Source organism: Serinus canaria, chromosome 1, assembly GCF_022539315.1.
Source record: "Serinus canaria isolate serCan28SL12 chromosome 1, serCan2020, whole genome shotgun sequence".
Lineage (NCBI taxonomy): Eukaryota > Metazoa > Chordata > Aves > Passeriformes > Fringillidae > Serinus > Serinus canaria.
In genome coordinates this window covers 110,914,784-110,940,652 of record NC_066313.1, presented here as the reverse complement: position 1 = coordinate 110,940,652, position 25,869 = coordinate 110,914,784, and the positions used below count along the sequence as shown (strand labels likewise).

Here is a 25,869-nt window from a genome sequence, read left to right as displayed (position 1 = left end):
AAGTGTGTTACCTATTCTGGACAATTCCATGGCCTTGTGATCTTTGACTGTTTGCAGAAAGAGGAACCTTTAAACTGGGGATGGAAACTAAGGTCAGATTATTTTGTTTGAGTTCAGATAAATTCAAAGAATCACTGAAGGGTTTGGGTTGAAAGGGACCTCAAAACTCATCCAGTGCCACCCCTGCCACGGCAGGGACACCTTCCACTGTCCCAGGCTGCTCCAGCCCCAGTGTCCAACCTGGCCTTGGGCACTGCCAGGGATCCAGGGGCAGCCCCAGCTGCTCTGGGAATTCCATCCCAGCCCTGCCCACCCTGCCAGGGAACAATTCCTCATTGCCAAGATCCCAGCCAGCCCTGCTCTCTGGCACTGGGAGCCATTCCCTGGCTGCTGTCCCTGCATCCCCTGGGAATTGTCTCTCTCCAGCTTTCCTGGGGCTCCTCCAGGCCCTGCAAGGCCACCCTGAGCTCAGCCCAAAGCTTCTCCTGTGCAGGTGAGCAATGCCAGCTGTGCCAGCCTTTCCTGCCAGCAGAGCTGCTCCAGCCCTCTGCCCATCCTGATTGACAACAACTTGACTTCCACACAAACAGGTTGAACAAAGCAGCCACAGCAGCCCCTTCACTGTTCTACAATTATACTTTCTCACTTTTAATTGGAATATAACGACAAACTTTGAAATTTTCATTAACTTCTTCATAATTGTTTTAAGTAATGGGATTTTTCCTTTAAATAAAGTATTAAAATTTTACTTCGCTTTTTCCCCCCCACTTGGAAACATTATACAATATAAAATCAACTCCAAGTCACATCAAGACAAAACAATGAAATGTTCTGCTTCACAAAAATTCCAATGTTCCTTGTTACTATGACCTGAAAACTTCATTTTCAGTTGACTTTTTGTACACATGACTCATTTGATAAATATTGCTTCTAGTGTATAGACATATTTTTGGTAGAAAATTGAGTGAGACAACTTTGTGTTCTTGGGGAAAACTATTGTGAACATTGCAGGCAGCCACAGAACACTATGAAAAGAGTAAGTTTCAGTCTTTACACTTTCTGCTTTTCTCACAGAATTCAGTATTTTAAAACAGGGTATCAATGACTTTCGTCAAGTATGACATTCTTTAGTTTTGTGTGTGTGTAAATAGGAATAAAGAGGAAAAGCAATATTCCCCATCTCTAAATGTAATGGGTTCATTTACCTAATGTAAAGTACTACATGAAAAAAAGGAATATTTTCATGCTCTTTTCTAAATGAGTATTCCTATTTAACTCAAATCATCTCTGCACCAGTATAAACAACCAAAAAGTTCTGAGTTTTATTTACCAGCTCAGTCTGAAACCCAAAGTCTTATGTGGACACATAGATATTGGATTAAACAAATTACAGACCAACACAACTTTGCTTAACTGGGATTTTCTAAGAGTGGACTAAGACAAAACTTTAAATGAAGATTTACAGCTGCAGCAAGCTGCAGAAATGGGATTTAATACAAGACAAAAGATAATTGATGTGGTATTCCCTGCTCCTTTTGCTGTTATTGACACTGTGTTTCAATAAAGTTTTCCAGTTTTAAACATAACCATGGTTTTCACCACAATTCTGTTTGTTCAATGTCATCATAGCCTTTCATGGCTAAAGCTCCACATGCCTCCAAAGTAAAAATTATCAAGGTCAGGTTCTTTTCCTGTGCTTTGGCTTCTATGACAACAGAGGATTGATCTCTTCTTCATTCTTAACTACATTTCACTACACACAATGAGTGCCTTCTGCACAGCATTATAGGGACCAACCCAAAAGTTAGGATTCAGCATGGAACCAAACTGGATTATGTCTGTGATACCATCTTAAATTTCCTTTTTGAGTAATGAACCAAAACTGCTCTGACCTGGAGAAAATGCAAAAAGTCAAGGGAAGTAAGTGGCTTGCTCCTCGTTTGGGACTTCTTCATAGGGAAAAGAAGATTTTTTAACCAGCTCACAAATTGTCATTCAGGAAATAACTCTTCCAGTAAAGGTAGGACTAGACAAGCTCTAACCCTGCCCAGTGACTTCACCTTAAACTCAATTCAAATTGTGAAAATCCATCTCTCCCTTTATCTCATGAGACCAGGCTAATGAAATATGTATTCAATATAGAACTCATTTCTGTGAATACTTGTTATATTAGATACTGAATTTTGCTTGACAAGAATTCTCAAAACAAATTCCAAACACAATCTTGAGAACATAGCCCCAGCATCTCATTTGATATCCTTCAATATCAGACAACACCAAGAGCCCAGGACACACTCAGTTGTAGCTGAAGTGTCCTTGAAGTACAAATTGAACTGTATTTCAGGCAGTTATTGAAATCTAGGGGTGGGAATTCTGTTTGTCCTGCAGCTGCCTGTTCACATCTGCATCTATCAAATTTAATGGCAGAACTTCACCAACAGCAGCTATGAACTCCAGCAATGGGCCAGTGGTGCCCATCTTCTCTTGCTGCTTCTAAAAACATCCCCCAAAGTGAACTTTATGAAAAAGCAAAAAAAGCCTTTCAATCTGCCTACCCATAAATCCATAAAAACAAATTCAGACATAGAAGCTTGAAGATTATAGTTGACTTGATCAGACAGTCACAGTTCTTAAGTGGTTTAAAAAGGAAAAAACTATTAAGAATTTATTTCAGTTGTTCAAAAACTACTTCCTTTGCTCTACTGACTGTGTGTTGGATTTAAATCCATGTCTTCTCTAAGTTCATTGTTCTGTTTTACACCAGGTAAATCTGTGACCACACAGCTTCTGGTTTTGGGAACCATTTGGTGAAAAACAACACTGCTATAAATCAAAGATGTGGACAAGATCCAAGCATCAGCATTGCAGATTCAGAAGAGGTTCTGAACCTGCCTTTTAACTAACTGGCTTAAACTTACAATATATTCATTACTGTGCAATAAATAACCAATCGCCCATGATTATTTGGTTAATGAGCAGAACCTCACTCCTCCTGACTTTCTGAATAATCCATATAATAGGACAAAAGCCACATCACCCACATGTGCAGAAGTAATTAACATCCATATAGGAATTAATCATTATTATTATGCCACTTCAGCTCTTAACATACCATATTTAGGAACTGTAAATATATGGAATTATCAATACAATATACAAGCAGTATACATCACAAAACCATTTAAAGCATGATTTAAGTATCTCTGGTATCATATCAAAACATTTTTAACTTTCTGTTATTGTCAAAATACTGGGAAAAACCTAGAAAAATTGAGTCACATAACATGACAGATTTTTTAATTAATCCAGCTGATGATATTTTTATATTAATTACTCTTCATCAGTTCCCATGGACTATACTAAGACACTCATACTGCTCAGCAAAAATCTGTCCCAAAGTCTATTGCAATGGGAAGATTCCATTGGTTCCAGTGGTTTCTGGGGAAATTTTGCCCAGAACCAGTGAAATTTTGTGAGTGTTCATTTCCTAAACACATGGCCTTATCTCTGAAATCAGAAAAAAGAAGGAAATGCAAACAGCTGCTACTTTTACTCTCCAATGGAAGGCTTTCTTTGCATGATGCTCCCTTTCAGTGCCAAATATTTTAAGATTTGTTGGCAAAGGCATCTGCAATGTCTCTCCTTAATAAAACAACCAAGGCACAGTTGTTATAATACTCCTCTGAAAGCATCCAAATACTGAGAGAGCCTGTCTTGTCTGTGGGAGTATTTACCTTCCAGGTAACTCTGATGCTCTGGGAAGATATAGGCTCAAGCTGCACATCCTGAGGTGGACCATCAGGGGCTGGAAAGAGAAGGAAAATACATCAAAAGTGGCCCTCACAGCCCAAGGAATTCAGCATTTCACATAAAATGTCACCCCCTTATACACCTCAGTGTCACAGAGATTGGGGTCAGTGCCACATGGAAAACTTCACCAAATAAAAGCAGGGCCAGGAATCTTCTGCATTCAGATGTCATGTCTGGCCAATAGCAAAATACACCATGTGCCAAAACATACCAAGCTGGTAAATGAAATGAACAGAATAAAAAGAATAATAGTGGTTTCCTTGGCTAGAGATACTCTCACAGTGATGTTTCTGCGTATCTGGAGATAGGCAAGAGGAATTCTCAGCAGTCACAATCCTGTGGGTGATGGAAAAGCAGCAGAGTTCACATAAAGCAGGTGGGCCAGAAGCTCCTAATCCAGACAGAAAAGCAGCAGAACCCATTTCAAGCAAGTGAGCCAGGAGCTCCTAACCCTGCTTTCAACCTGTTGCAAATTTTCCAGTGGGATTCACTGGAAACTGTTCACTGGAAACTGAGCACATGCAGACCAACATCAGATATTTTGCGCAAAATCCTTCACACTTTACACTCTCCCCCTCCCCAGTAAGAGTTCCAGCCTGGAAATCAGACAGAAAATAACTTCTAGGTGGGAAAACCTTCTTTCAACTTCTCCCAGAGCCAGGGAAACTTTCACGGACCATCAACATGGTTCTAAAGGTGTGCAGGAGGCTTTAAATGTGAATGGAAAAAAAAGGAAGCTCCTCATCAGCTGGGCAGCTACAAAGCAGATCAGGATCAGCTGGGATTGAACAGAGAGATGTGCAGTAAATTGCTTGCTCAGTGAGGTAAATCACTGCAAAGGAAAGATCTGAGGAGAGGGATGGAGCCACCTCAAGCTGCTGCAGAGGGTTCCCTTGATGCAGAACACAGCCTCAGTAAAAGGTATGAAATTAGGTTTAATAGCAGGACAAAGGAAGGAAAGCAATGAAAAGGGTGAGATGGGGCTGTTAGAGGTGGAGCAGCAATAAATGACAGCTGTGGTGAAAAGAACCAGAACATTTTGCTTTAACTGATGAAAGCAGAGACACAGAATATGTTTAAGTTATTAAATATGCCCTATTCTCTGCCATTCCTGACTGTCCTTCATGTGGGAAATTTCCAAAGCTTGAAAGAACTTTATTTCTATTCTTCTTGCATTAATAGAAATGAAGGAAAAGAGGAAAAAGTCCACTGGCAAAACTGAGACCTCTATGAATTTTTTGAAGCCTGACCTTGATTCTGTCCTCCTGTTGACAAAAATGAATGCAACTCCTCTGGGGTACCTTATAATGTAGTGGAATTTGAGCCAAGCATTTGATCCTAAAAATGGGGTTTAAAATCTGCCCCCAAAAAATCTGACTTTTCCTCAAAAGACCCCAATTTTTTTTTTTCACAGACCTGAATAGTTAGGTGCTCGCAGCACACCATAGGGAGATGTTAAATAAGAAGTAATTTGTTTTACATACTTAGTGTCATACAGAGTTTGTGGCAAGGACATAAAGAAAACCCAGATATCCCCATTTCCTCTATTGATTTCAGTATTAGGCAATGGCCATAATGCTTCTTTTTTTCTGACAGGCATTGGAGCAAGTGTGTACTGGCATCTATTTTCTAACACATGAGCTAACTGGGGTTGTATAGAAAGAAAGATGTGATCTGCAAGCTTTGAAATTGTTCCATCCTTACCTATCCTTTTGCCACAGAGACCTTTTACAGGTTTCTTTTTATTAGAGATATTTCTTTGCAATATGTGATACAGAATCTGCCCCCCTTTCCAAGTTGCTTGGTTTTTATCTTGTATTTCTTGGACCTTTATTTTGTTCCCTGCTCATTAGCTTCTCTCTCATCCCCTTCACCCATGCTGTTCCCCACTGCCTGCTGTAAAAGCAGGCAACAGAAGTAAACAGTGATCAAAAAAAAAAAAAAAAAAAAAAAAAAGATGTTCCTACACTGTGCATCCCCTGAAATAAAAACCCAGGAGAAAAACATCACAAACTCTGCCTAAGCCTGGCCTCCTCCCTCCCAGTCCTTCCCTAGGTAGATCAGTGACTTTTGAATACAGTTCTACACTGCTGGTCTTTTTCTACCAACCAATAGCTCCTCAAAAGACAGCGACAAAAGGATCATTTATTCTGAAGCCTGGTTACAAAGAGCTGAATAAAATGTGATGTTAAGGTTCCACCCTGCTCATGGGGAAGCTGTTTTTTATTCCAAGGGCAGCTGCTGATCCTGACAACTTAATTACCAGTCACGAAAAACTTGGCAAGTAAAAACCATTCCAAGCAGGGGTGAATAGGAGAGCTGAGCCAAGACCCAGCCCTGTATTTTGCACAAGGAAGGATGGACATTTTGGGGTTATAGATTACTCTGTCTGGGAGAACGGATAGTCTGTTTTCTCTAGTGATTACACATTTTCTTTGCACAAAGGAAGAGAAAATTTCTGATCAAAAAATAAGAATTTGTCAAACAAACTGTTCACTGGTAAATCTGTTCACTGCATGCTTTCCTTCAACTGGAATGATAAAAGAAATGCAACTTATGTTGTCTCCAGTTTATTCTGCTTTCCACGGTGAGCCCTTGTGTCCTGCTCCTACTCAGAAAGTCCCTCAGAACCAAAACCATGTTGTCCTGTGGATAAGGACTGTGTTTTCATTGTAGGACATTCCCAGAGAAATTAAGAGGGAATTACACAGTTGTGTTCATAGGAGCTGAATAAAAATCAGTCTCTGGGTGTTCAAATCCAAGACCAACATAAATCTTGAAAGAGAAAGGGAATTTTCACTGTTGGGAAACTGTCACCATGTTGTCATCTCTAAAGCCCCAAAGAAGGAAGCAGTGCTGACTTAGCAAAAGGTAAAGGAAGGCAGAAATTCCACGTACATGAGAGTGGCTCCAGCCACCAAAGAGAAAGTGCCCACACAGTACTACTGGTGCTGATGCAGGAGAATAAAAGGTTAAAGGTAAAAATAAAGATCAGACTTGATGACCTTGAAGGTCTTTTCCAACTTAAATGATTCTGTGATTCTGTAATACAAGAGAACAAATACAGGGGGATGACACTAACAAGGGACAGCCAAGAAACTTAAATAGAGGCTAGAAAAATAAATGGTGGGAGGGCTGAGTGAGGTAGTATTCAAATGAAGAGTTGGGTTGAGTGAGGGGATATTCATATGAAGAGTTGACTCATGTGGATCAACATTCTCAAAAAGGAGAAATTTAAATTATTTACCTACATTAATATCTAAACATGTAAGGAAACCCACAATACCCACAGGGTAGGCACAACCACTAAAACCAGGATGTTGCTGTCTGAGTTGCCTCACTTTAGATACAGATATGTTATTCCCAACATCACCAGCTGTAAATTTGGAGCACAATGTCTTCTTTGGCCACTAGATGCCACTGAACAGCTTTAATTACAGCCCTGCACATCGAAGTTGCAAAACTCTCAATGTTCCATGGGAATAACTCTATTCCTTTTGATACAGCTGCAGCCACAAAAACAGCATTTCATGCAATGATTCCTGACATCAAAGAGAGATAATTCCCACAGGATTTAGAGGTTGCAAAGCCAGGTCATACCTGCTTCATCAGTGGTGATGGTGAGCTCGTTGCTGGCCTCGCTCTTGCCGATGCGGTTCTTGGCGTACATGCGGATGTTGTAGGTGGAGGACGGGTGCAGGTCGATGATGGTGGCTTGGTTTAGCTGAGGGGAAACGTCTCTGGTTCTCTGGACTGAATCCCAAGAGTCTGTTTGATTAGAAATATCAGAAGAAACAGACAAATAAATGGTGGTAATGTGGGTAATATAAGCAAGAAGTTAAACTGTTTCATGCCGCTGCTGTGTTAATCCAGAAAACACATTTTGCTTCAAGTAAATCCAGTGATCCCTCCCCTTCCTTGACATTCCCAACATTGTCAGCAGCATTCCCAACTGCTCCAAGAGTGCTGCTGAGAACAATGGGATCTGATCTGGGGTCATCAGCAAATCCACAGAAATAGCTACTCTTTGAGGAGGTGCTAAGAGCAGCAAAGATTCCCCAGTTTTGTGAGCTTGATTTCTTACCATTGGGACATTTGAACAACTGCACAAAAATGGGAGTTGCTGCCACAAAGGGATCTTCACTCAGTGAGAATGTTGGTTGTGTTAAAAAAAAAAAGGAGGGTAGTTAATAAACAGGAATAGCCCATGGGAGACCTCATTGCTCTCCACAGCTCCATGACAAGAGGGTGCAGCCAGGTGGGGACTGGACTGTTTCCCTTGGCAACAAATGACAGCAAGAGGGGACAAAGCGTCAGCCTGGGCCAGGGGATGGTCAGCTTGGATAACAGCAGGAATTTCTTCATGGGAAGGGTAGTTAAGCATTGGAAGCAGCTGCCAAAGGTAGTGATAGAGTCCCCATCCCTGGAGGTGGCCAAGGAAGGCCTGGATATAGCACTCAGTCCTCTGGGCGGGGTGACAACATCAGCATTGGGCACAGTTTGGACTTGATGTGCTGCGAGACCTTTTATACTGTCAGGGATTACATAATTCCCTCAGAGTTATACCAGAAAAAAAGAAAAATTAATCCTGCAGAAACATCCTGCAAAATGGAAATGCCAACACCAAACTCTTGCCACAGCCGCTCAGCTTCCCTGGGGGAAGCAGCCAGCCTGAAACACAAAGTCAGCCAGACTTCACCGCTATGACACCAAACCTCAGCATCAAGCCCTAGGAAACATTCATTTAACTCAGGGCAAATCCAAGATCTCCTCCTGAGAGCCTTTGGAGTTGTTTTGTTAATCAGTCAAAGTTCTACTCCCCTACTGGTTACTTGTGTTCCACACATGGTATTGTCTCTAGAATGTTCCACCCCAAGACTACATATTGGTACCACTACCCTGTTTCTGGTCTTTGGAGCTTGTCCCTGTGCTGTGTTGGGTTCCTGGGCACCGTCCCTATTTTTATTTCTCATTAAAAGTAATTTTGTTTTTGGGCACTCCATCGTTCCTGCTCCTTTCTTCTTTTTTTCTGCCACGTTCACTCAAAGATTTGTTGCAGCCACCCTGACTGGGACAGAGTCCTGTGGGGCTGTCCAGCAGGACCAGAGCAGCCCCAGAGCTGTGGTGCTCTGTGTGCTGATTTGGGCTCTTTGGCTGCACAGCCCCATGCAGCTGCTGCCTCAGGAATATGTCTGGAGCGGCGCAGACCTGCTGTTGCCTCAGCTGGGGCTGCATCGAGGGAACCCCTCCTGCCTGGCAGAGGGATGCTGAGGAACACCCCCAGCCCGGCTCCAGGGAATGAACTCTGAGAGGTTTTTCAGAAGTAATTCTTCCCTGTGAGGGACAGGAAGCTGAGGCCACCCCATCCCTGAAAGTGTCCCAGGCCATGTTGGAAGCAACCTGGGAGAGTGGAACGTGTCTCCGCCCATGGGTCTCGATCCAATGAGGGAGAGATGCCTCTGCCCTCATTAAGGGACATTTTAGTGCTAACCAAAATCACTTGAACGTATTCTACTTTGGTGACTGAGTTTGTCACAGCTTCCTCTGTGGGATACTTTCAGGAAAGAAATTTGAAAAGAGACCTGCTTATTATGGAGATCATGTTAAATTTCCCTTGAGGATTATGAGAATTTTTTTCTATTTTTAAAATATAGTCATCTTATCAAATTGCTTTACTTTTCACTTGGTTGTTTCAAGCACAGCCCTGATTAAGAGGCAAATGAAACCATGGGATGCCAATAGATGGATTTAATTCAACAACACAGATTTTATTTCTCAAGAATGTGAGAAAGGAGAGAGAAAGAGGAAATTCCTGTCAGAGAGACACAGATCAGGAGATAAGCAGCTGGAACTCCATGAGCTGTGAGGTCCCTGCTACACCAAGACCTGTATTGTGTAGAAGTTGTACAGACTCCAGAAGTGACTCCACAGCTGCTTTCTTCTGAGCAGGCCCTGAGCAGGGACAGGGGAGCAGAGGGGGCAAGGCTTCAACCACAGGCTCAGCTGCAAGTTCCTTCTGCTGGACGTTCTGTGTGCAAACTAGAAGTGAGAATGGGGAGATGAGCCTTTGCAGCACCTTCACAGGCACAGCGAGCCCGGGAAGGAGCAGCACCTTCTCCTGGCCCAGGCCAAACCCGCGCTGCCTTTCTGAGCCAGCTCGGCTCCCGGGCCACTGGCAGCGCCCCTGCGGGGCTGTGCTGGCTCCGCTGGGGCGGCTGCTCAGCCCTGCTGCCAAGGGCTCTCTCCCAGCACGGCTGCCTCTCAGCCAGGCTCAACGAGAGCCTTCAGAGAGCAGCGCCAGCCCTGCCCTGCCGGCCCGGCTGGGAACTCTCCCACTGGGCTGGGGCTGAGCACTCCCTGCTCGCAGGGGACTCCGTGGAGCTGGCTGTGAAAATACATCTGCACCGCTGAGATACAGGAAATGAAACCTGGGGACTCTGTTCTTGTGCCTTACAGACTTTATTAGAAAATACACAAATTCTTCAGTAATTGGAACAGTTTTGTATTTCTTTGGTTATTTTCTGGGAAATTTTATTGTAATTACAACATGTTGTATATTCATGTTTTTATATAATAGACTGTAATATAAATCTACAACATGTAATAAAAATACATATTCACACATATGCATGCATATTTTATTTATTCATTAAATTTTACTTCCATTTTTGTATTCTTAAATTCTTCTTTTTCTATTTGTTCTAACTACTCCTCTTATTTGCTATTCTAACTATTCTTCTTTGCTTCTGTGTTTTTAAGTTCTATTCTTATTCCTATTACTCTCCCTCTTCTATGTATTTTTAAACTCTTATTCTTACTACTCTTCTTCTATTTTTAAATTCTTATGTCTATTCTTCTTATATGTATTTTTAAATTATTCTTGTCTTCTCTGTCTTCTTAGTCTTCATCTTTGTGGTCTTCATCTTCTTTGTCATTGTCTTCATTGTCTTCATCTTCTTTGTCCTGGGATGGTTTGTGCTGAGAGTCTGTTCCAGGAGCCTGTGCTTTGTGCCCAAGAAATGGTTGCTGTACCTTCCAGGCCCAGGGCCGGGTGTGTGTGGGGCGGAGAAGGGGGAATCTTTGGGCTCTTTGGGTGGCCATTTTCCAAGCCTCACTGCCCAGGCCTTTGTGGCTCTGCACAGTTCTGTTTTGCTGGGCTTGCTTGGCTTTGCTGGCCCATCCAAAAGCTTTTCCCTTGCCCGCCTTGGAGGAGCTGCAGCAGCAATCTTTCAGCCCCTCCAGCTGAACCCAACAGCTGCTGCTCCCACAGCAGGACCAGTGGGAGCGGGGCCATCCCACTCCAGCCCCAAGCACCAAGAAGCCGAGCTGGGCAGAGAAAGCACAGCCAGAGAGCCCAGCAGAGTTCCTTCCCCTGCTGTGAAAAATGCATATTATATGACTGGCTTTTCACAAAATGAATATTATATGTGTTATGTTAGGAAGTTATGCTGTATTAATCCTTTTAAGTAGTGTGTTAAATATAGTTTTGTGGCCGCATTTCTCTTCACAGAGAAAAGCAAGGCACAACTTCCCAAGGATATTTTCTGAGAATTGCAGTGAGGAACCTCAGAGAAAGGAAAAACAATTCTTATCTCATTTGCTGTGTCTGTGTTTGTGCAAAAGTAGAATACAATATGGAGATTCTTTAACCAAAGTGATGATGTTTTGTTTCCTTGGTCTATCAGGGCCAAACATGTATGTAGACTGTAGGCCAGCAAACATTCACAAGATTCTGTTCACTGGAGTTGAGTGCTCGTGCAGTTTCAGTTTAGATGTAGTGTAATACAGTGTAATATATTATAGAATAATGTAGTATAATAATTAATTAGTCTTCTGATATCAACGGAATCAGATGCATCATTTCTCCCAGATGTTGGGGTCGTCTGTGAATCCTATATAGTTTTAGGCTACAACATAATATTAAAATAGAAACTATGTGATGTAAGATACTTTTCTAGCTAGCTCAAGGGATGGAGAAGATAATCAAGAAATTCTTCGCACAGAGATAACAACAGCAAGACAGCAAAATCCCAAGCTAAGAATTACTGCCTCCTTATCGGGAAGAACCAGACTTTGAGGGACCAAGACGAATGATTTACAAGATGAGGGGGGGAGTTGACAATAACCAGAAAACCCTTTGTTTGAAAAGAAGTTTTGAATCATGTACAAGATATGAATATGCAACAGGGTATTGCTTTTAAGAGTTAATCCTTTCTTAGAAACCCATGCTTTTTTGAGGAAAGCATCTGAACATTCTTAATTCTTTGCTTTTTTATTGTCCTTTATTGTCCTAACTCCTATTGCTCTAATTTGTATTACTATTACTATAACCATTCTATTACTATTTAACTTTTAAAAATTTAAAACAAAGATTGGAGTTTTTCACATCTGCCTTAGAGAGCACGTCAATGCCAGAGATAGCAACATTTTTTTCCTCATCTCCTTCATCTTCTGTCTTCTTTTTCTTCTTATAAATCTTCTTCCTTGTCTGTTTTACTCCTCTGGCTGTGGCCTCAGACAGGGACAGTGGAACAGCCCCCGCAGCACCCGCCTGAAGCGGGAGGGATGTTTCCTGAGAGGAGCTGGCTGCCCGTGGTGGGCCTGGGCTCCCAGCCGGGCAGGCCAGGGACTGGGGGGGCTGTCCAGGGCAGGCACCCAGCTCTCCCTCCCTGTCTCTGGCTTCTTGGAGGGAAGAGAAGCCACACATCCCACAGGGGATTAGCGTTTCAGGGGCATGAGCAAGGCACGGAGCAGCACTGGGCTGTGTGACCCTGGTGCCTGCTCCTCAACCCAGGCCTCACAAGGGATGGGAACTGCCGCAAAAACACTCAGTTTTTGTTCTCTGTTATCTTCTGGGGGCAGTTCTAGGATGCTCACCTCATCCCACTCTTCCTCCTCTGGGAAGAAGGAGGGCTTAGTCCAGATGCCATGGTCACTCTTGTCTTCACAGTTCTCCTGCATGAGCTCCTCACTGCTATCATCTTCGGAACTGGAGTGTCTTGAGGTGTCTGCTGCCATTGCCTCCCGACATGTCTTGGCCAATGTAGGCTTCCCTTTGGGAAGGGTCTTGACCAATGGATTCTTCGTCAGAATGTTCTGACCAATTGATGACATCTCCTCCAATCAGCCCTTGCCCAGGGTACTCTTCCCAGTCTGAGAGGTTTTGGGAGCCGCTGACTTCTCCCTGGGCTCTTCTTCCTCAGGGAAGCATTCTTCCCAGTCAGAGTGCTCATGGTGACTTGTGTCTTCTCCCTGGGACACATCTTCCTCTGTGTGCTCTTCCCAGTCAGAGAGCTCTTCCTGGGACAGCTCCTGCTCAGGGCACTCTTCCCCCTGGGAGACATCTTCCTCTGTGTGCTCTTCCCAGTCAGAGAGCTCTTCCTGGGACAGCTCCTGCTCAGGGCACTCTTTCCCCTGGGGCACTTTTTGGGAGTCGTTCATTTCTCCATGGTGTGGCAGTGTGTTTTTTGATTGTAATGCATTTCTAGTAGTCAGCTTTATAATATTTCCTATTTTGTACAGTTATAGCATATTATATTATTAATGGATTCTTCTTTTACCCTGTGTTCTTGGTTTTGCCCTAGCTATCCATCTCCCCAAAGACCTGCCCCCTTTTTCCCTGTTCCTCCTCCCACTGAGTGTCAATCCCTACCCAAGCCTGCCCCTTTCTCTAGAAACTTCCCTATCAATTTTGTATCCTTCAAGACCCTATTGATTTGTTTAAGTTGTTCCCCTCCCCTGTAGTCCCCTATTGGTTTAAACATTGTATTCCCTGCCTTGTGTTCCACCCCCAGTTTCTCCCAATTGGTCAAAGATTGGATCCTCCCCCTGGGACCTCTTCCCCTTTATAAATTGATATGTGCCGTTGAGATTGTATTCTGTTACAGAATCTCTGGATGTGAATTTTTTTGCAAATCATACAGAAGACCTCTTCCTGATCCTTGTCCCTACTCTTGCTGCACTCTGCCTGTGCCGTAGAGCAGCTGTGACCTGCAGCTGCACCCCAGATTGAACAGCTTTCTGGGGGGGGTCCACACGTGCTGTCAGTGTCAGGAGCTGGTCAGGCCGAAAAAATCTGGCACTGCAGCCCCATGGGACACCTCTGCTTCCTCCTTATTTTCCCACTGGGAAAGCTCTGGCGGCGCGATGTCATCTTCCCACTGTTGGTCCTCCCCAGCCAAGGTGGTCTCCTAGCTCTCTTGCACTGCCCACACTGATGCTGCCCTGTCCTCCTGCTGCTTGCTGGGGGCCTGGGCTCTCGGCTGAGCAGGTCAGGGGCTAGGGGAGCTGTGTGAGGCAGGCACTGGCCCTTCGCTGCATGGCTCCTGTGCCAGGCGTTCAAAAGAAGCCTCCCAAGGGGCAAGCTGTGGGATCCCCTCTCCCAAAGAAATCCTCACTGTGTGTCCTGTGAGAGACACATGGGAGAGCTCTGGATCTCTCACCAGAAAAAAAGTTCCAGTTCATCCAAGAATTGCCACCATTTCATTTCCTCATCAGAGTCATCCATCCTTTTCCCCCAATGCCTGTACTGACCCCACTGTTGCCGCCTCCTGCTCCCTGGAGGTCTGGGAGCCCAGCTGGCCAGGCGAGGGGCTGGGGGGCCTGTGCAGGGCAGGCACTGAGATCTCTTCCCTTTTGGCTGTGACTACTGATACTACTTCTATAGCCAACCACTGCTGCAGGGCATAGATTTGTTTCTGCTGCTGCTTCAGTGCATGGATCTCGTGCAGCACCTGGTTCAGGACCACCTTCTTAATATTCTGGTCCATTGGACTCTGTAGGGAAGGCTTGGTGCTCTGCAGGGCAGGGACTGAGGTCTCTTCACTTTTGGCTGTGGCTGCAGATTCTTTAACATCCAACCCCTGTTGAAAGTCAGCCATCTGCTGCTGCAGTGCCTGAATGTCTTGCAGCACTTGGCTCAGGATCTCCCTATTAATGTTCTGGCCTGGGGGAATCTGTGGGGCAGGAGAGGCACCGGGCAGGGCAGGCACTGCCTCTGCTGCCACCACTGTGCCCACACGGCTGGAGAGCTGGGCTGTGTTTTTTCCACAGGCATCTGTTCTTGGCGAGAACACTGTTTCTCAATCTTTTTCAGGATCTTCTCAGGGATGTTCTGATTTTGGCCTAGTAAAGCCTGGCTGCTGCTGCGGGTGATAGAGGAAACACTGGGTGGGGTCTGTGTTTCTATGACAACTCCTCACTGATGAGAGGAGGAGCTGCCCAGGCCTCTGACTCCTGAGGAGGTAGAGACAGCAGTTTCTCCTTCTCATCAGCTCCATCTCAGGCTGATGAGAAGGCATTTGATGCTTGCTTTGCCTCCGTGGGTTTCTGTGGGGGAGGAGAGGTGCTGGGCAGGGCAGGCGCTGCATCTGCTGCTACCACTGTGCCCATGGGGCTAGGAGAGCTAGGCTGTGTTCTGCTGCACCCATATGATGTTGGAGGGGACACTGTTCCTCTAGCTACTCCAGGATCTTCTCAGGGATTTTCTGATCCTGGCTAGTGAAGCCTGGCTGCTACTCAGGATGTTGGAGGAAACACTGGCTGGGGTCTGTGTCCCTGGTGAGGACTACTCATCACTGATGAGAGAAGGAGCTGCTACTTTTACTTCCTCATGAGTGAGAGGCTTGGGCAGCTTCTCCTTCTCATCAGCTCCTGCTATGGCAGCAGCAGCAGCCAACTTTGCCTCTGTGGGACTCTGTGGGGCAGGAGAGGCATCAGGCAGGGCAGGCGCTGCATCTGCTGCCACAACCATGGGAAAACTGTGGGAGAGCTGGGCTGTGTTTCTTCCACACCCATCTGTTGCTGAAGGTCATACTCTTCCTTTAGCTACTCCTGCAGTATCAAGAACACTATCAGTCCCAGGATCACAGCATCACAGAGGAGATCATGGTCTGGCAAGAGAGTGAAGACTTGCTGCTGGTCAAGGTGTCCGGAGGGAACACTGGGTGGGGTGTGTTGTCCCTGGTGATGGCGCTTCCTCACTGAAGAGAGAATGAGATGCTGCCTTTACGTCCTCAGGAGTGAGAGGCTTGGGCAGCTTTTCCTTCTCCTCAGACCCAGCCGGAGCAGCAGCTGCTGGCCTGGCCTCTGTAGGACTGCCTGTGACAGAGGAGGCACGGGGCAGGGCAGGTGCTGCCTCTGCTGCCACCACTGTGCCCACGGGGCTGGGAGAGCTGGGCTGTGTTCTGCTGCACCCAGGGAACACTGTTCTTCCAGCTACTCTGGGATCTTCTCAGGAATGTTCTGATCCTGGCCTAGTGAAGCCTGGCTGCTACTCAGGATGTTGGAGGAAACACTGGGTGGGGTCTGTGTTCCTATGACAAGTCCTCACTGACGAGAGGAGGAGCTGCCCAAGCCTCTCACTCCTGAGGAGGTAAAGGCAGCAGCTTCTCATCAGCTCCATCTCAGGCGTTTGATGCTTGCTTTGCCTCCGTGGGTTTCTGTGGGGTAGGAGAGGTGCTGGGCAGGGCAGGCGCTGCCTCGCCTGCCACCACTGTACCCACAGGGCACAGAGAACTGGCCTGTCTTCTACACCCGTATGATGTGGGAGGGGACATTGTTCGACCACCATGAGGACCAGTACTGGGATCTCTTCAGTGATGTTCTCATCCTGCCCTAGTGAAGCCTGGCTGCTCCTATGAGTGTTGTAGGGGAAACTGGATAGCATCTATGCCTCTGGTGAGGACTACTCATCACTGATGAGAGGAGGAGCTGCTACCTTTACCTCCTCATGAGTGAGAGGCTTGGGCAGCTCCTCCTTCTCCTTAGCTCCAGCCATGGCAAAAGCAGCCGGCTTTGCCTCCGTGGGTTTCTCTGGGGGAGGAGAGGCGCTGGACAGGGCAGGCACTCACTGCCTCTGCTGCCACTACTGTGCCCACGGGGCTGGGACAGCTGGCCTGTGTTTGTGCTACATCCATCTGTTGCTGGAGGTCGTACTCTTCCTCTGGCTACTCCTGCAGTATCAAGAACACTATCAGTCCCAGGATCAGTATCTCCTAAGTGATGTTCTGATCCTGGGATAGTGAAGACTTGTTGCTGGTCAGGGTGTTGGAGGGAACACTGGGTGGGTGTCTTGTCCCTGGTGATGTTGCTTCCTCACTGAAGAGAGGAGGTGCTGCCTTTAACTCCACCAGAGCGAGAATCTCAGGCGGCTCTTCCTTCTCATCAGCTCTGTCCAGGGCAGCAGGTATCGGCTGCTCCTCTGTGGGACTCTGTGGGGCAGTAGAGGCGCTGGGCAGGGCAAGCCTGCGGCGCCCCGGGCACAGAGGCCGGGCCGGAGTTCGCTCCCTGCTGGCCGCCGAGCGCTGCCGAGGGCTCCCTGCCCGCCGGGGCCGGGGCCGGGCGCTGAGGGAGCGGCGCCGCCATTGCTGCTGTCCCGCTGAATCGGCTCCCGTTGGCTTTGTCCCAGCTGGGGTATGAGGAGAGCGCGGGAAGGACTCGTATTTGTGGTGAAAGACTCGTGTTTCTCATCCCGTTCCTCCCACACCGTCAGGTTTCCGGTGTTCCGGCGCTGCCACCCGGTGGCCATCGCTGGTACCGCACCAGCCCCGCGCCCGGCCGGAATCCCCGCGGGTCCCGGGAAAGATTTTGGGAGCCCCCAACTCCGCGAAAGCATCGGGGACCCGGGTGTCGCCCCCTCCGACCAGAGCATAAGAAAGCGCAATTAAACGGAACTGTTCAAAGTTTGTCCCTAAGACTGCCCTAATGACATAAAAAATTTAAAAGGATGGGGAGAGCGGTGCAAATGAGGACCCATATCTGTGTTCCTGTCTCCAGAGCTCTTGGCACACCTCCGATGGAAAAGTCTGGAGGCTGTACAGGACTGGTTTCCGTGAAAGGCCAGGTCTGAGTGCCACAGGTACTTGTCTGCACAGACAGGTGGTGTCTCTAAGTACCAAAACATCCTGAAACACCAAGTTCCTGGTATTTCATAGTGCTCTGGGATGGTAAATGGACACTACAGGACAAGCAACTCCATGCTCCTTCTACTGGAGTAACTAATTCCATTGGGGTAATTAATGTATCTTTTGTGTCTGATGGGGTAGACATCAGCCCCATCTAACTTTGGACTCGATCTTAAAGGTCTTTTCCTGTTTTATGATGGAATATGTTAGGGCTGCTGAATACAGCCCATGCATTCTTTGTGGTCACCTGCACCTTCTCTGAAACAGAGAAGTTTTCCTGCCTGTGGATCCTTGATGGTGCATCTGATTTAAATTTATGCCTGAGTCCTCAGGAAAGGCAACAGAAAGTGGACAGTTCTCACAAAACACAGTTGTGCAGTTTATAGCTTCACTTTGGTCTTGGAAGGGTGTTTCTTGAATATAAAATCTAAATTTTGTTCTACCCCTTTAATACGTGGAAGCTGATACATTTTCCTAATTCTTCCTCTTTGTTCTAAATTGCCCCAACTACCCCATGCAAGTTGCCATTAACCATCTTTGGTACTTCATCTTTCAGTGATTTAATAAACTACAAAATTTGCAAGAATTTTCAAAGATGTGATCTGAGTTTCTCTAAACATTCAGCCTCAGACTTTAAAAACTGACATTTCTGTTGTTTGCAGTAAACAGAAGATAATCTGCCCTTGTTAGGACATGACCTCCAGGATTTGTCTTCAGATACAGACAAAGAAATATTTTCTTTGACACCAATTTTGCTGCCCACTTCTTTTCCTTTCTTTATTTCTTTAACTTTTATCAATATATTGAGTCCTGATACTTCCATTCAACGTGATGATGCTTCTTTTGCTGTCTTGCTCTTGATTTATCATTCCATATTAGAGAGAAATCATTTGTCAATGCAAGTTCATGGTGACCCCCGCTTAATCTTTGCCTGCATTCTGCATTACCACTTGAAAATATCTAACTAAATCTAACAAGGATGTTTTAGAGCTCTGAAATCCATTCTTGTCACTGTGTCAATAGAGTGGAAGCACCTCAGTCATCGTGAATGGGGTTGTGCTGAGTTACACCATTCTTAAATATTTATTCTTGTATTTCAAAAATACAAGAGACGTTTCAGTGTGAGAAAGGAGTTGGTCAGGCAGGAATGACTTTCAAAAGCTTTTCTGGAGTGGGTGGGTGGTTGGAAAGATAGGAAAACAAAAAGAAAAGAGAGCCCAGAAAGTTTTAGGTGTGCATATCCCTTGAATGCCTCCTTGCCCAATGCACATTTCCAAACCTGCAATTCCTGACTTCCGCCTCAGTGGAGAAGTTCCACTCCTCATCTTTCCGGTACATTATCAATCTCTCCTGTACATTATTGGTTTCATTTACAAAGCCAGGGCTAAAATGATGACTGATTCAACACTCTTGAAAGTATTTTTCCTACTAATGAAAACATCACAAAATTTTGCCTCAGTAAATATAGCATGAAGTGGTAAAAGGGAAAAGCAGCAATTGCTAAATGTACTGTCTTCACCACAAAACAAACAAAAAGGACAGCAAATGAAGATAAATCTTCCCATGGAAGATTAAACAAACCACAATAAAAAATTCCATCAGGCAGTTTCAATTTATGAGTTAGCTTTTGCAGCACCTTGGTGGGGGTGAGCAGCAAGGAGGATCACTGAGATTGTTCCTTACCTGACTTGTTCTTGCACTCGATGTCGTAGCCGGTGATGGGGCTGTTGCCATCGAAGCCCATGGTCCACCTGAGCGCGATGCTCCGAGCTCTCACCTCCCGGATCTCTATCTCAGGGGGGTCAGGGGGTTCTGGGCAAACACACACACACAGCTCTGCTCAGAACACGCCCCATCCTCTTACAGAGGCACAGCAACCAGCATGGCACTGGCTCAGCCTTCCTGGCTTTTCGCTGGGCACTCATGGGGACCCTGGTGCTGTTAATCACCTGCTGGAAGTATCAGCACTTTTCAGCTTGGTGTCACTGGTGTAATCTTGAATACTGGCTCCTCTTTAACCTTCTTGCTTGCATTTCCTTAAAATTGCTCCAGCTTGGACTATCATCCCAAGAAAGTTATTTTACCTCGAACACCACATTTCCCTGATACTACTATCAGTGATTTCACTCAAAAAGAAATTGTTGAAATGAGTACTAAACTCAAAAGTGATAAATTTGGTGGAGAGAAAGAGAGTAAAAGTTCTTTCTCTTTGAGTGTGTTTCAAAGTCTTGCTTCAATAACAGAATAATTTGATTAAATCATTTTCTGAAAGCTCTTTCTGCCTCTAAAGTTAATGTTGTAAATAATCAGCACCTAGACCCATTCTAATGTCCCTTTAAATTGTCGTGGCAGCTTAGAGGAGCAGTGGTGGAACTGGGAACCTGTCCCCAAACTCCACCTGAATTTTTCAACAGGGCTGCCTTAGGCATCCTCTGGAATCTGCTGCTACTTGGAATCAAGGGCAGGGAGAGAGAAATCTGCAAGTTGTAGGAATTTGTTGTGAGCAGGCTCAGAGGCACAGGAGGAGCCAGCACCACATGGAGCAGTGGCCCGTGGCTGAGTCCTGCCTGTGCCCTGCATCTCAAATATTGTCACCTCTCCAGGACTTGCTGTTTCTGCCCTGCAGGAGTGGAACCCCAGCCCCAGGCAACATAATTTCCTAGAATTTGGATTGTACAAACTGCTCCCGATTTATTTGATTGATTAAACTTGAAATATTTTGCTTTAAGTTCCACAGTAGGTTTAACATTTCTTTAGAGATGAGGTGAGATCACTTTTACTTTGTTTCAGACCTGGGTTTGAAGCACATTTGTTCTTTAAAATCAAATGCAACCTGGTCTCCCTCCATCCTCCATATCTACAGTCCTTACTGAAGATATTAGTTTTAAGTATCCTTGGCAATTGTCAACTACTGTATTTAAGAAAAAAATTCTAATTAATTTGTATGGATCTAGAAGGACTCAAGCTTATCTTTTATTTTGATATAAGCTGTGATGCTGGAAAATGAAAGACTGAGAACCTTAATGCAGCTCCTCATTTCTTTGAGAATAAGGAACACATTTAATTAAGAATCAGAACCTCCCTCCTCCCAGCAGATTTCTACTCTTCCTGTCCTGCAATAGCTGTGGGTTTTTTCCCTTGTGTTGCCCTCTCCCTACCTTGCACAGTGAGCTGAATTATTCCACGATCCTCCCCGTAAGAATTGATGGCATGGCAGGAAAAGAAGCCAGAATCTTCACGCACAGTTGGCAGAATCTATAGGAGGTTGGAAAAGAGGTGATGGATTGAACAGCACACAGAGAAAATAAACCAACAGCTTGTCTGTGAAGCACAAGAAAAATGACTGACTGTTTTCCTTGACAGAAATAAATAGATATGGCAGGTTACACACATACAATTGCATAGGAAGGCTTCCAAAATACTGAGATTATCAAAGCCAGCAGCACCTGGGTTGAGGACACAGGCTACCAGCTCAACACGTGTAGTCAGGAGCTGGAGCTCCACCTATTCCTGCAGCTTCTCCTTAGGAGCCTTGTTTCCAGTTCCTCACAACTTTGCCAAGCCTTTAACTGTTGGCTGAAATTTGCCATACAAAATGGTGCCTCCTGCTGCCTCCAAATTTTTCTGGCTATTTCTGAAAATAACTCAAGTGGCTGAAGTCTGTGTGGAGGAAATAAACGTTCAAACACTGGTGGTGAACCCTGTAGTGTTTAGCATGGTGCCTCATATTAAAGTTTTGTGTGGTCTTTCTTTTCAATTTGTTGTTTAACAGCAAAGAAATTTATATATAATGTTTACAAACATGACCATAATGATATTTTTCTACAGAATCAGTGCTTCATTCAAGGTATAAGAAAGAAAGAATTTTTTTTAAACAAGCAGATATTTGAAATACCATTTCCTTCTCATTGTTCAGTGTGCTGCTCTGCAATTTATTTACGGTGCCCTGTTCAAACTGTACCCTGAAAACAAACATTCATTTTCTCACAGCATTTTCCTCTGAATTCACCCATTGCAGAAACAGGAGTGAATTTATTTTCATCAGCCCTTACACCATGAAGAGCATTGCCACCATTTCATGTAGGGAATTAAAGAAGCAGATGTATGATAACGTTTGTGGCTGCTTGACAAGTTGCTACATATTAGCTGAGCCATGGAAACTCCACATGCTCTTTATTCCTCAGCAAAACCCAGGTGATGTGAGCACAACTCCCAGTCACCACTGGTTAAGATAAATTAATTAATTTCCCACTTGCTGAAAGGAAATTGGAGAGTTATCATCTGAGATGTGTCAAGCTGTGTTCACTTGCACGTGTGGCTGAGCTGAAAAACAAAAATTTCCAGAGCCCAATTTGAGACATGTAGGGCCTTCCTCCCCCTCCCTCAGAGTCCTGAGCAATAAATAGCCTTTCATGTGTTCATAACAGCTTCCACTGAGTTCAGCTGCAGCCAGGAGGGCTTAGTACTTCTGCACATCAGACCCCAAGGGCTCAGGGCAAGTGCCCAGAAAACAAAGAACGCACAATTATTGGCCATCTGTGAAGAGTTTGGTCTCAAAGATCAGCTTTGCACCACACAGTGCTGTTCATTACTCAACCCTAATGCAGCCCCAGCGAAAATCCAAGTCTTGTCTCACTGAGGCAGGGGTCCTGCAGAAAACATAAAACCTGAGTACACAACTAAAGATTACATCATCATGCAAAAAGCACTGAGCTCTAAGCTTCAGAGACAGCCTTAATCTGCCACTTTCTGCTTTTTGGCATATTTTATCTCTCAGAAGTCAAAGGTTTTGTATGTAACACATGGATGTAGAACACCATTGCTGTACACTACTGTTTCAGAAAACTCTCCAGTCTTCCAAGTAGAAATATTGGGTTGTGTATCCAGGGGTTATCTTAGTAAAATCAACATGAATTATGGCAGAGAGGCCAAGGGTCAAGCCTATAACTAAGTATTATTTGTATCACAAAAATACTAATAGGAACAAAGGCACACATAGAATTTTTTGTTCCTCAGAGAAATCAATGACAAAAGTTCCTCACAGAGAGCAAACCCAGAATTTTACTGGATATCATCTGACACAGGTGTTGGCTGGTAAAGAAAGAAATCTTTCATAAGAGTTACACTAAAATTTAGACAATACCAGACAGAGAATTAGTTCCTTGGGCCTGATAAATGTGACTGAAAATGGATAATGAATATTTTGGAGTGAGAAAAAAGAAGAAAGATTCTTACAGATTTCATAAAGCACTGCAAAACACCACTTTAAATCCTGACTTAATAAAGTGGTCTCACAAGCCCCACCAAGTAAAAGGAAGGGAGAAGAGCACTTCAAAAAGGTAGCATTTTTTCTCGAACCAGTTTAGTGATTTTGGTGAGGGTAAATGTGACACACATCAGAACTTGGGGCCAGGTATTTGCCAGAGTTTATCAGCAGTTTGGTCAAACTGATTCAGGGAAGGTCAAGCTAAGGCATGAGTCACGCTGCTCCTGAGACAGAAAGGATGCAGGGTTGAGCCTGGTTCACTCTCTTGCTGCCTCTGGAGTGTGGAAAGAGGGAATTTTTCATAAGGGATAAAATGCAGAAGTTCCCTCTCCCTCCTCTGGCTGCCAGCTCTGCCCACCTTGCACGAAGCGAGTGCTGGGGCTCTGGTGTTGTCATGCTGGCCCTGCACCCAGATCAAAAGCAACCCAAGCACACTTTGACATATCTGGATAATTTGGGGGCCAATTTGTTTTCTCACCTGCAGGGTAGAAATCACTTCATCCCCAACTTCCTTGGTGGAAACCAGGTAACGGGACATTTCGGGGTTAATGATCCGGTCTTCCTTCTCCCAGCGGACTATGATGGGTTTCTCTCCATGTGCTGTGCAGCTCATCTCCTTCTTCTGGCCTTGAGTTGCCAGGGTGGTGTTTGGGTAGGAGGTTATCATAGCTGGAACTAGAAACAGACAGAACAAAACAAAACAAGGTTGTTCCTCTGTGAGCTGAAGGGTCTGATGATACAAGGTTGGCTCTTCAATCTGTGTCTCTCCAAGCTTGTCCATATTTAGCCAGGTCAAAATAAATGTGAAAAAGTATTTGATTTTCATTCCTGTGTTATGAGAACTGATGGGCTTCAAAGAGAACTTAGCAGAAAGGAGTTGGAAATGGACAACAGAGGGTGTGAATCCAAAGGAAGCCTGCCTTCATTTGTTTTGCTGCTCACAGGGCAACTTAATTCAGCATTCAATATTCAACATAATTCAATATTCAATATTCACAGCACATAAAGGGACTTTAACTAATAAGTGTTCAGATATGTGGACAATAAAGAACTGATAAAAATGTCTGCTTCCTTCTGATGAGCTGCTGTTCTACTTGCTGACTGTTATATGTTTTACCAGTGTGTGTGACAGTAATGATCTATCAAAATGAGGGCTCAATTAAACCAGGAGCTGCACAAAATTAAAAGAAAGGCTCTGCACCAAGGAGCATACAGACCATGGATGTGTTGAGTGCATAGCTGAACTGTGCTGAGCTGAAAGTATAATTAAACTGACAATAAACCTAGCTAGATGCGAGTTTTTATTGTACTCAGAAGGTTTTTGCAGAACAGTTTGGACATACCTGTCAACTTTATTAACCATTCTTTTAAAAAGGGCTTAAATTTTAATGTTGAAAAAAGTGCTCTCTTCTTAGCAAGAATAGTCTTAAACCTGAAGTATTTTCATGTTTTGGAATTAAAATTCCCTGCAGAGAGGAAGAAAAAAAATCCTTGGGATGTTTTTGCAAATCCCAAACATCTTTGAAACAGGATGATCCCTTGGGTGTACTTTGCTGTCCTCCCCTCCCCACATGGTTTGTCCACCAATGAATGGCATCTGGATTTCTGTCTCTAGAAAGAATCAAAGCCCAGGAGTCTTCCAGTTCAGGCCCAGGAGAAGCTGGAGAGCCCTGGAGAGCACTCAGAGCTGTTCTTTCTGAATGAATCTGTCCACTCTTCTAGAACATGGGAGGCATCAGCAATGTGAGGCATCAGCCATGAACCCCATCCGTAAGCTCTTGCCCTCCAGGGCTGCCTCCTGCAGTAGCCCCAGTCCCTTGTTTTTATGCATGAATGGTTGCCTCTTTCCAAACAACTCATTCCTTCCATCTGAGCTTCTCTGGGTCCCTGCTTTAATCAGATGACACTGGCAGAGGATTTGATTTGAGGCCTTCCCAGGCTTTCCCCTTGCATAGGTTGTATTTGTTGCCACACAGAAGAATAGAAACCCTTATTTAAATGAATTACTTTAATTGCCAGCCCATAATGTTAATGCTTGGTGGCATGACCTTTTCACATGCCAGAGCTGTTAATGCTTGGAGATGACAATATGTCAGGATGCAGCCCTCTCTGTTCAAAGGCTTCCTGACCCAAACCAAACTGACCTGGAGATGAACAGGCCCTGTGGAGCTGTGGGTTTGAGTTACCAATGGGATCTGATTCCAGGAGGAACTCTGAGAAATGTCTTGTGTGAGGCAGGAGGCTCCACATGCACTAGTGATGAAGTACATCTTATTTTACTGTTTGGGTATTGGGTACTCATCAGTTTTGTCCAATAGGCACATTTGAAGAGAAGAAATTATGAATAATCAAAATAGAAAATTAGGATGAGTCTGATTCCACATTCTAGAGAATGCAAGTAGCCTCAGTGTTACCTGGTGTGTGCCCATGTACCCACAAGGAGGTTACTTTCAGAAAGTTGTTTTTCTGTCGCCATCTGCTTGTTCCTCCAAACCCAGAACAACCAGGGCTATGCAAAATCACAGGATCATTTAGATTGGAATTGACCTCCAAGACCATGGAGGCCAAGCTGTGCCTGATCCCCACCTTGTCCCCAGCCCAGAGCACTGAGTGCCACCTCCAGGCCTTCCTTGGACACCTCCAGGGATGGGGACTCCAAACCTCCCTGGGCAGCCCCTGCCAATGTCTGAAAACCCATTCAGTGAAGAAATTCTTCCTGAATTTCTACCTGAAATAGTTCATACATCCTTTTTTATGCATTTTATTCAAAAGAAGACCCAATTCAAAAGTGTTACAGAGTCCACTTTACCATCATTAACTTGTGCCACCTCCTTTCTTCTTTCCACAATGTCCCCAGCCTCCCACGTGTCCCTTCCTCTGCACATCTCT

The 25,869-nt window shown here is 44.9% G+C and overlaps 1 protein-coding gene across 1 annotated transcript in view; it reads right to left on the bottom strand.

Annotated features, from left to right (window-relative positions):
• The window catches only part of DSCAM (DS cell adhesion molecule), a 386,044-nt gene that overhangs the window by 91,324 nt on the left and 268,851 nt on the right, over nt 1-25,869 (bottom strand). Inside the window, exons 10-14 of the mRNA XM_030234233.2 lie at nt 23,459-23,655; nt 20,873-20,969; nt 19,398-19,526; nt 7,411-7,578; nt 3,735-3,805 (exon numbers count right to left, since the gene is read on the bottom strand). Of these exons, the coding sequence (XP_030090093.2) occupies nt 3,735-3,805; nt 7,411-7,578; nt 19,398-19,526; nt 20,873-20,969; nt 23,459-23,655 (662 nt within the window). The remainder of the gene's footprint in view (nt 1-3,734; nt 3,806-7,410; nt 7,579-19,397; nt 19,527-20,872; nt 20,970-23,458; nt 23,656-25,869) is intronic.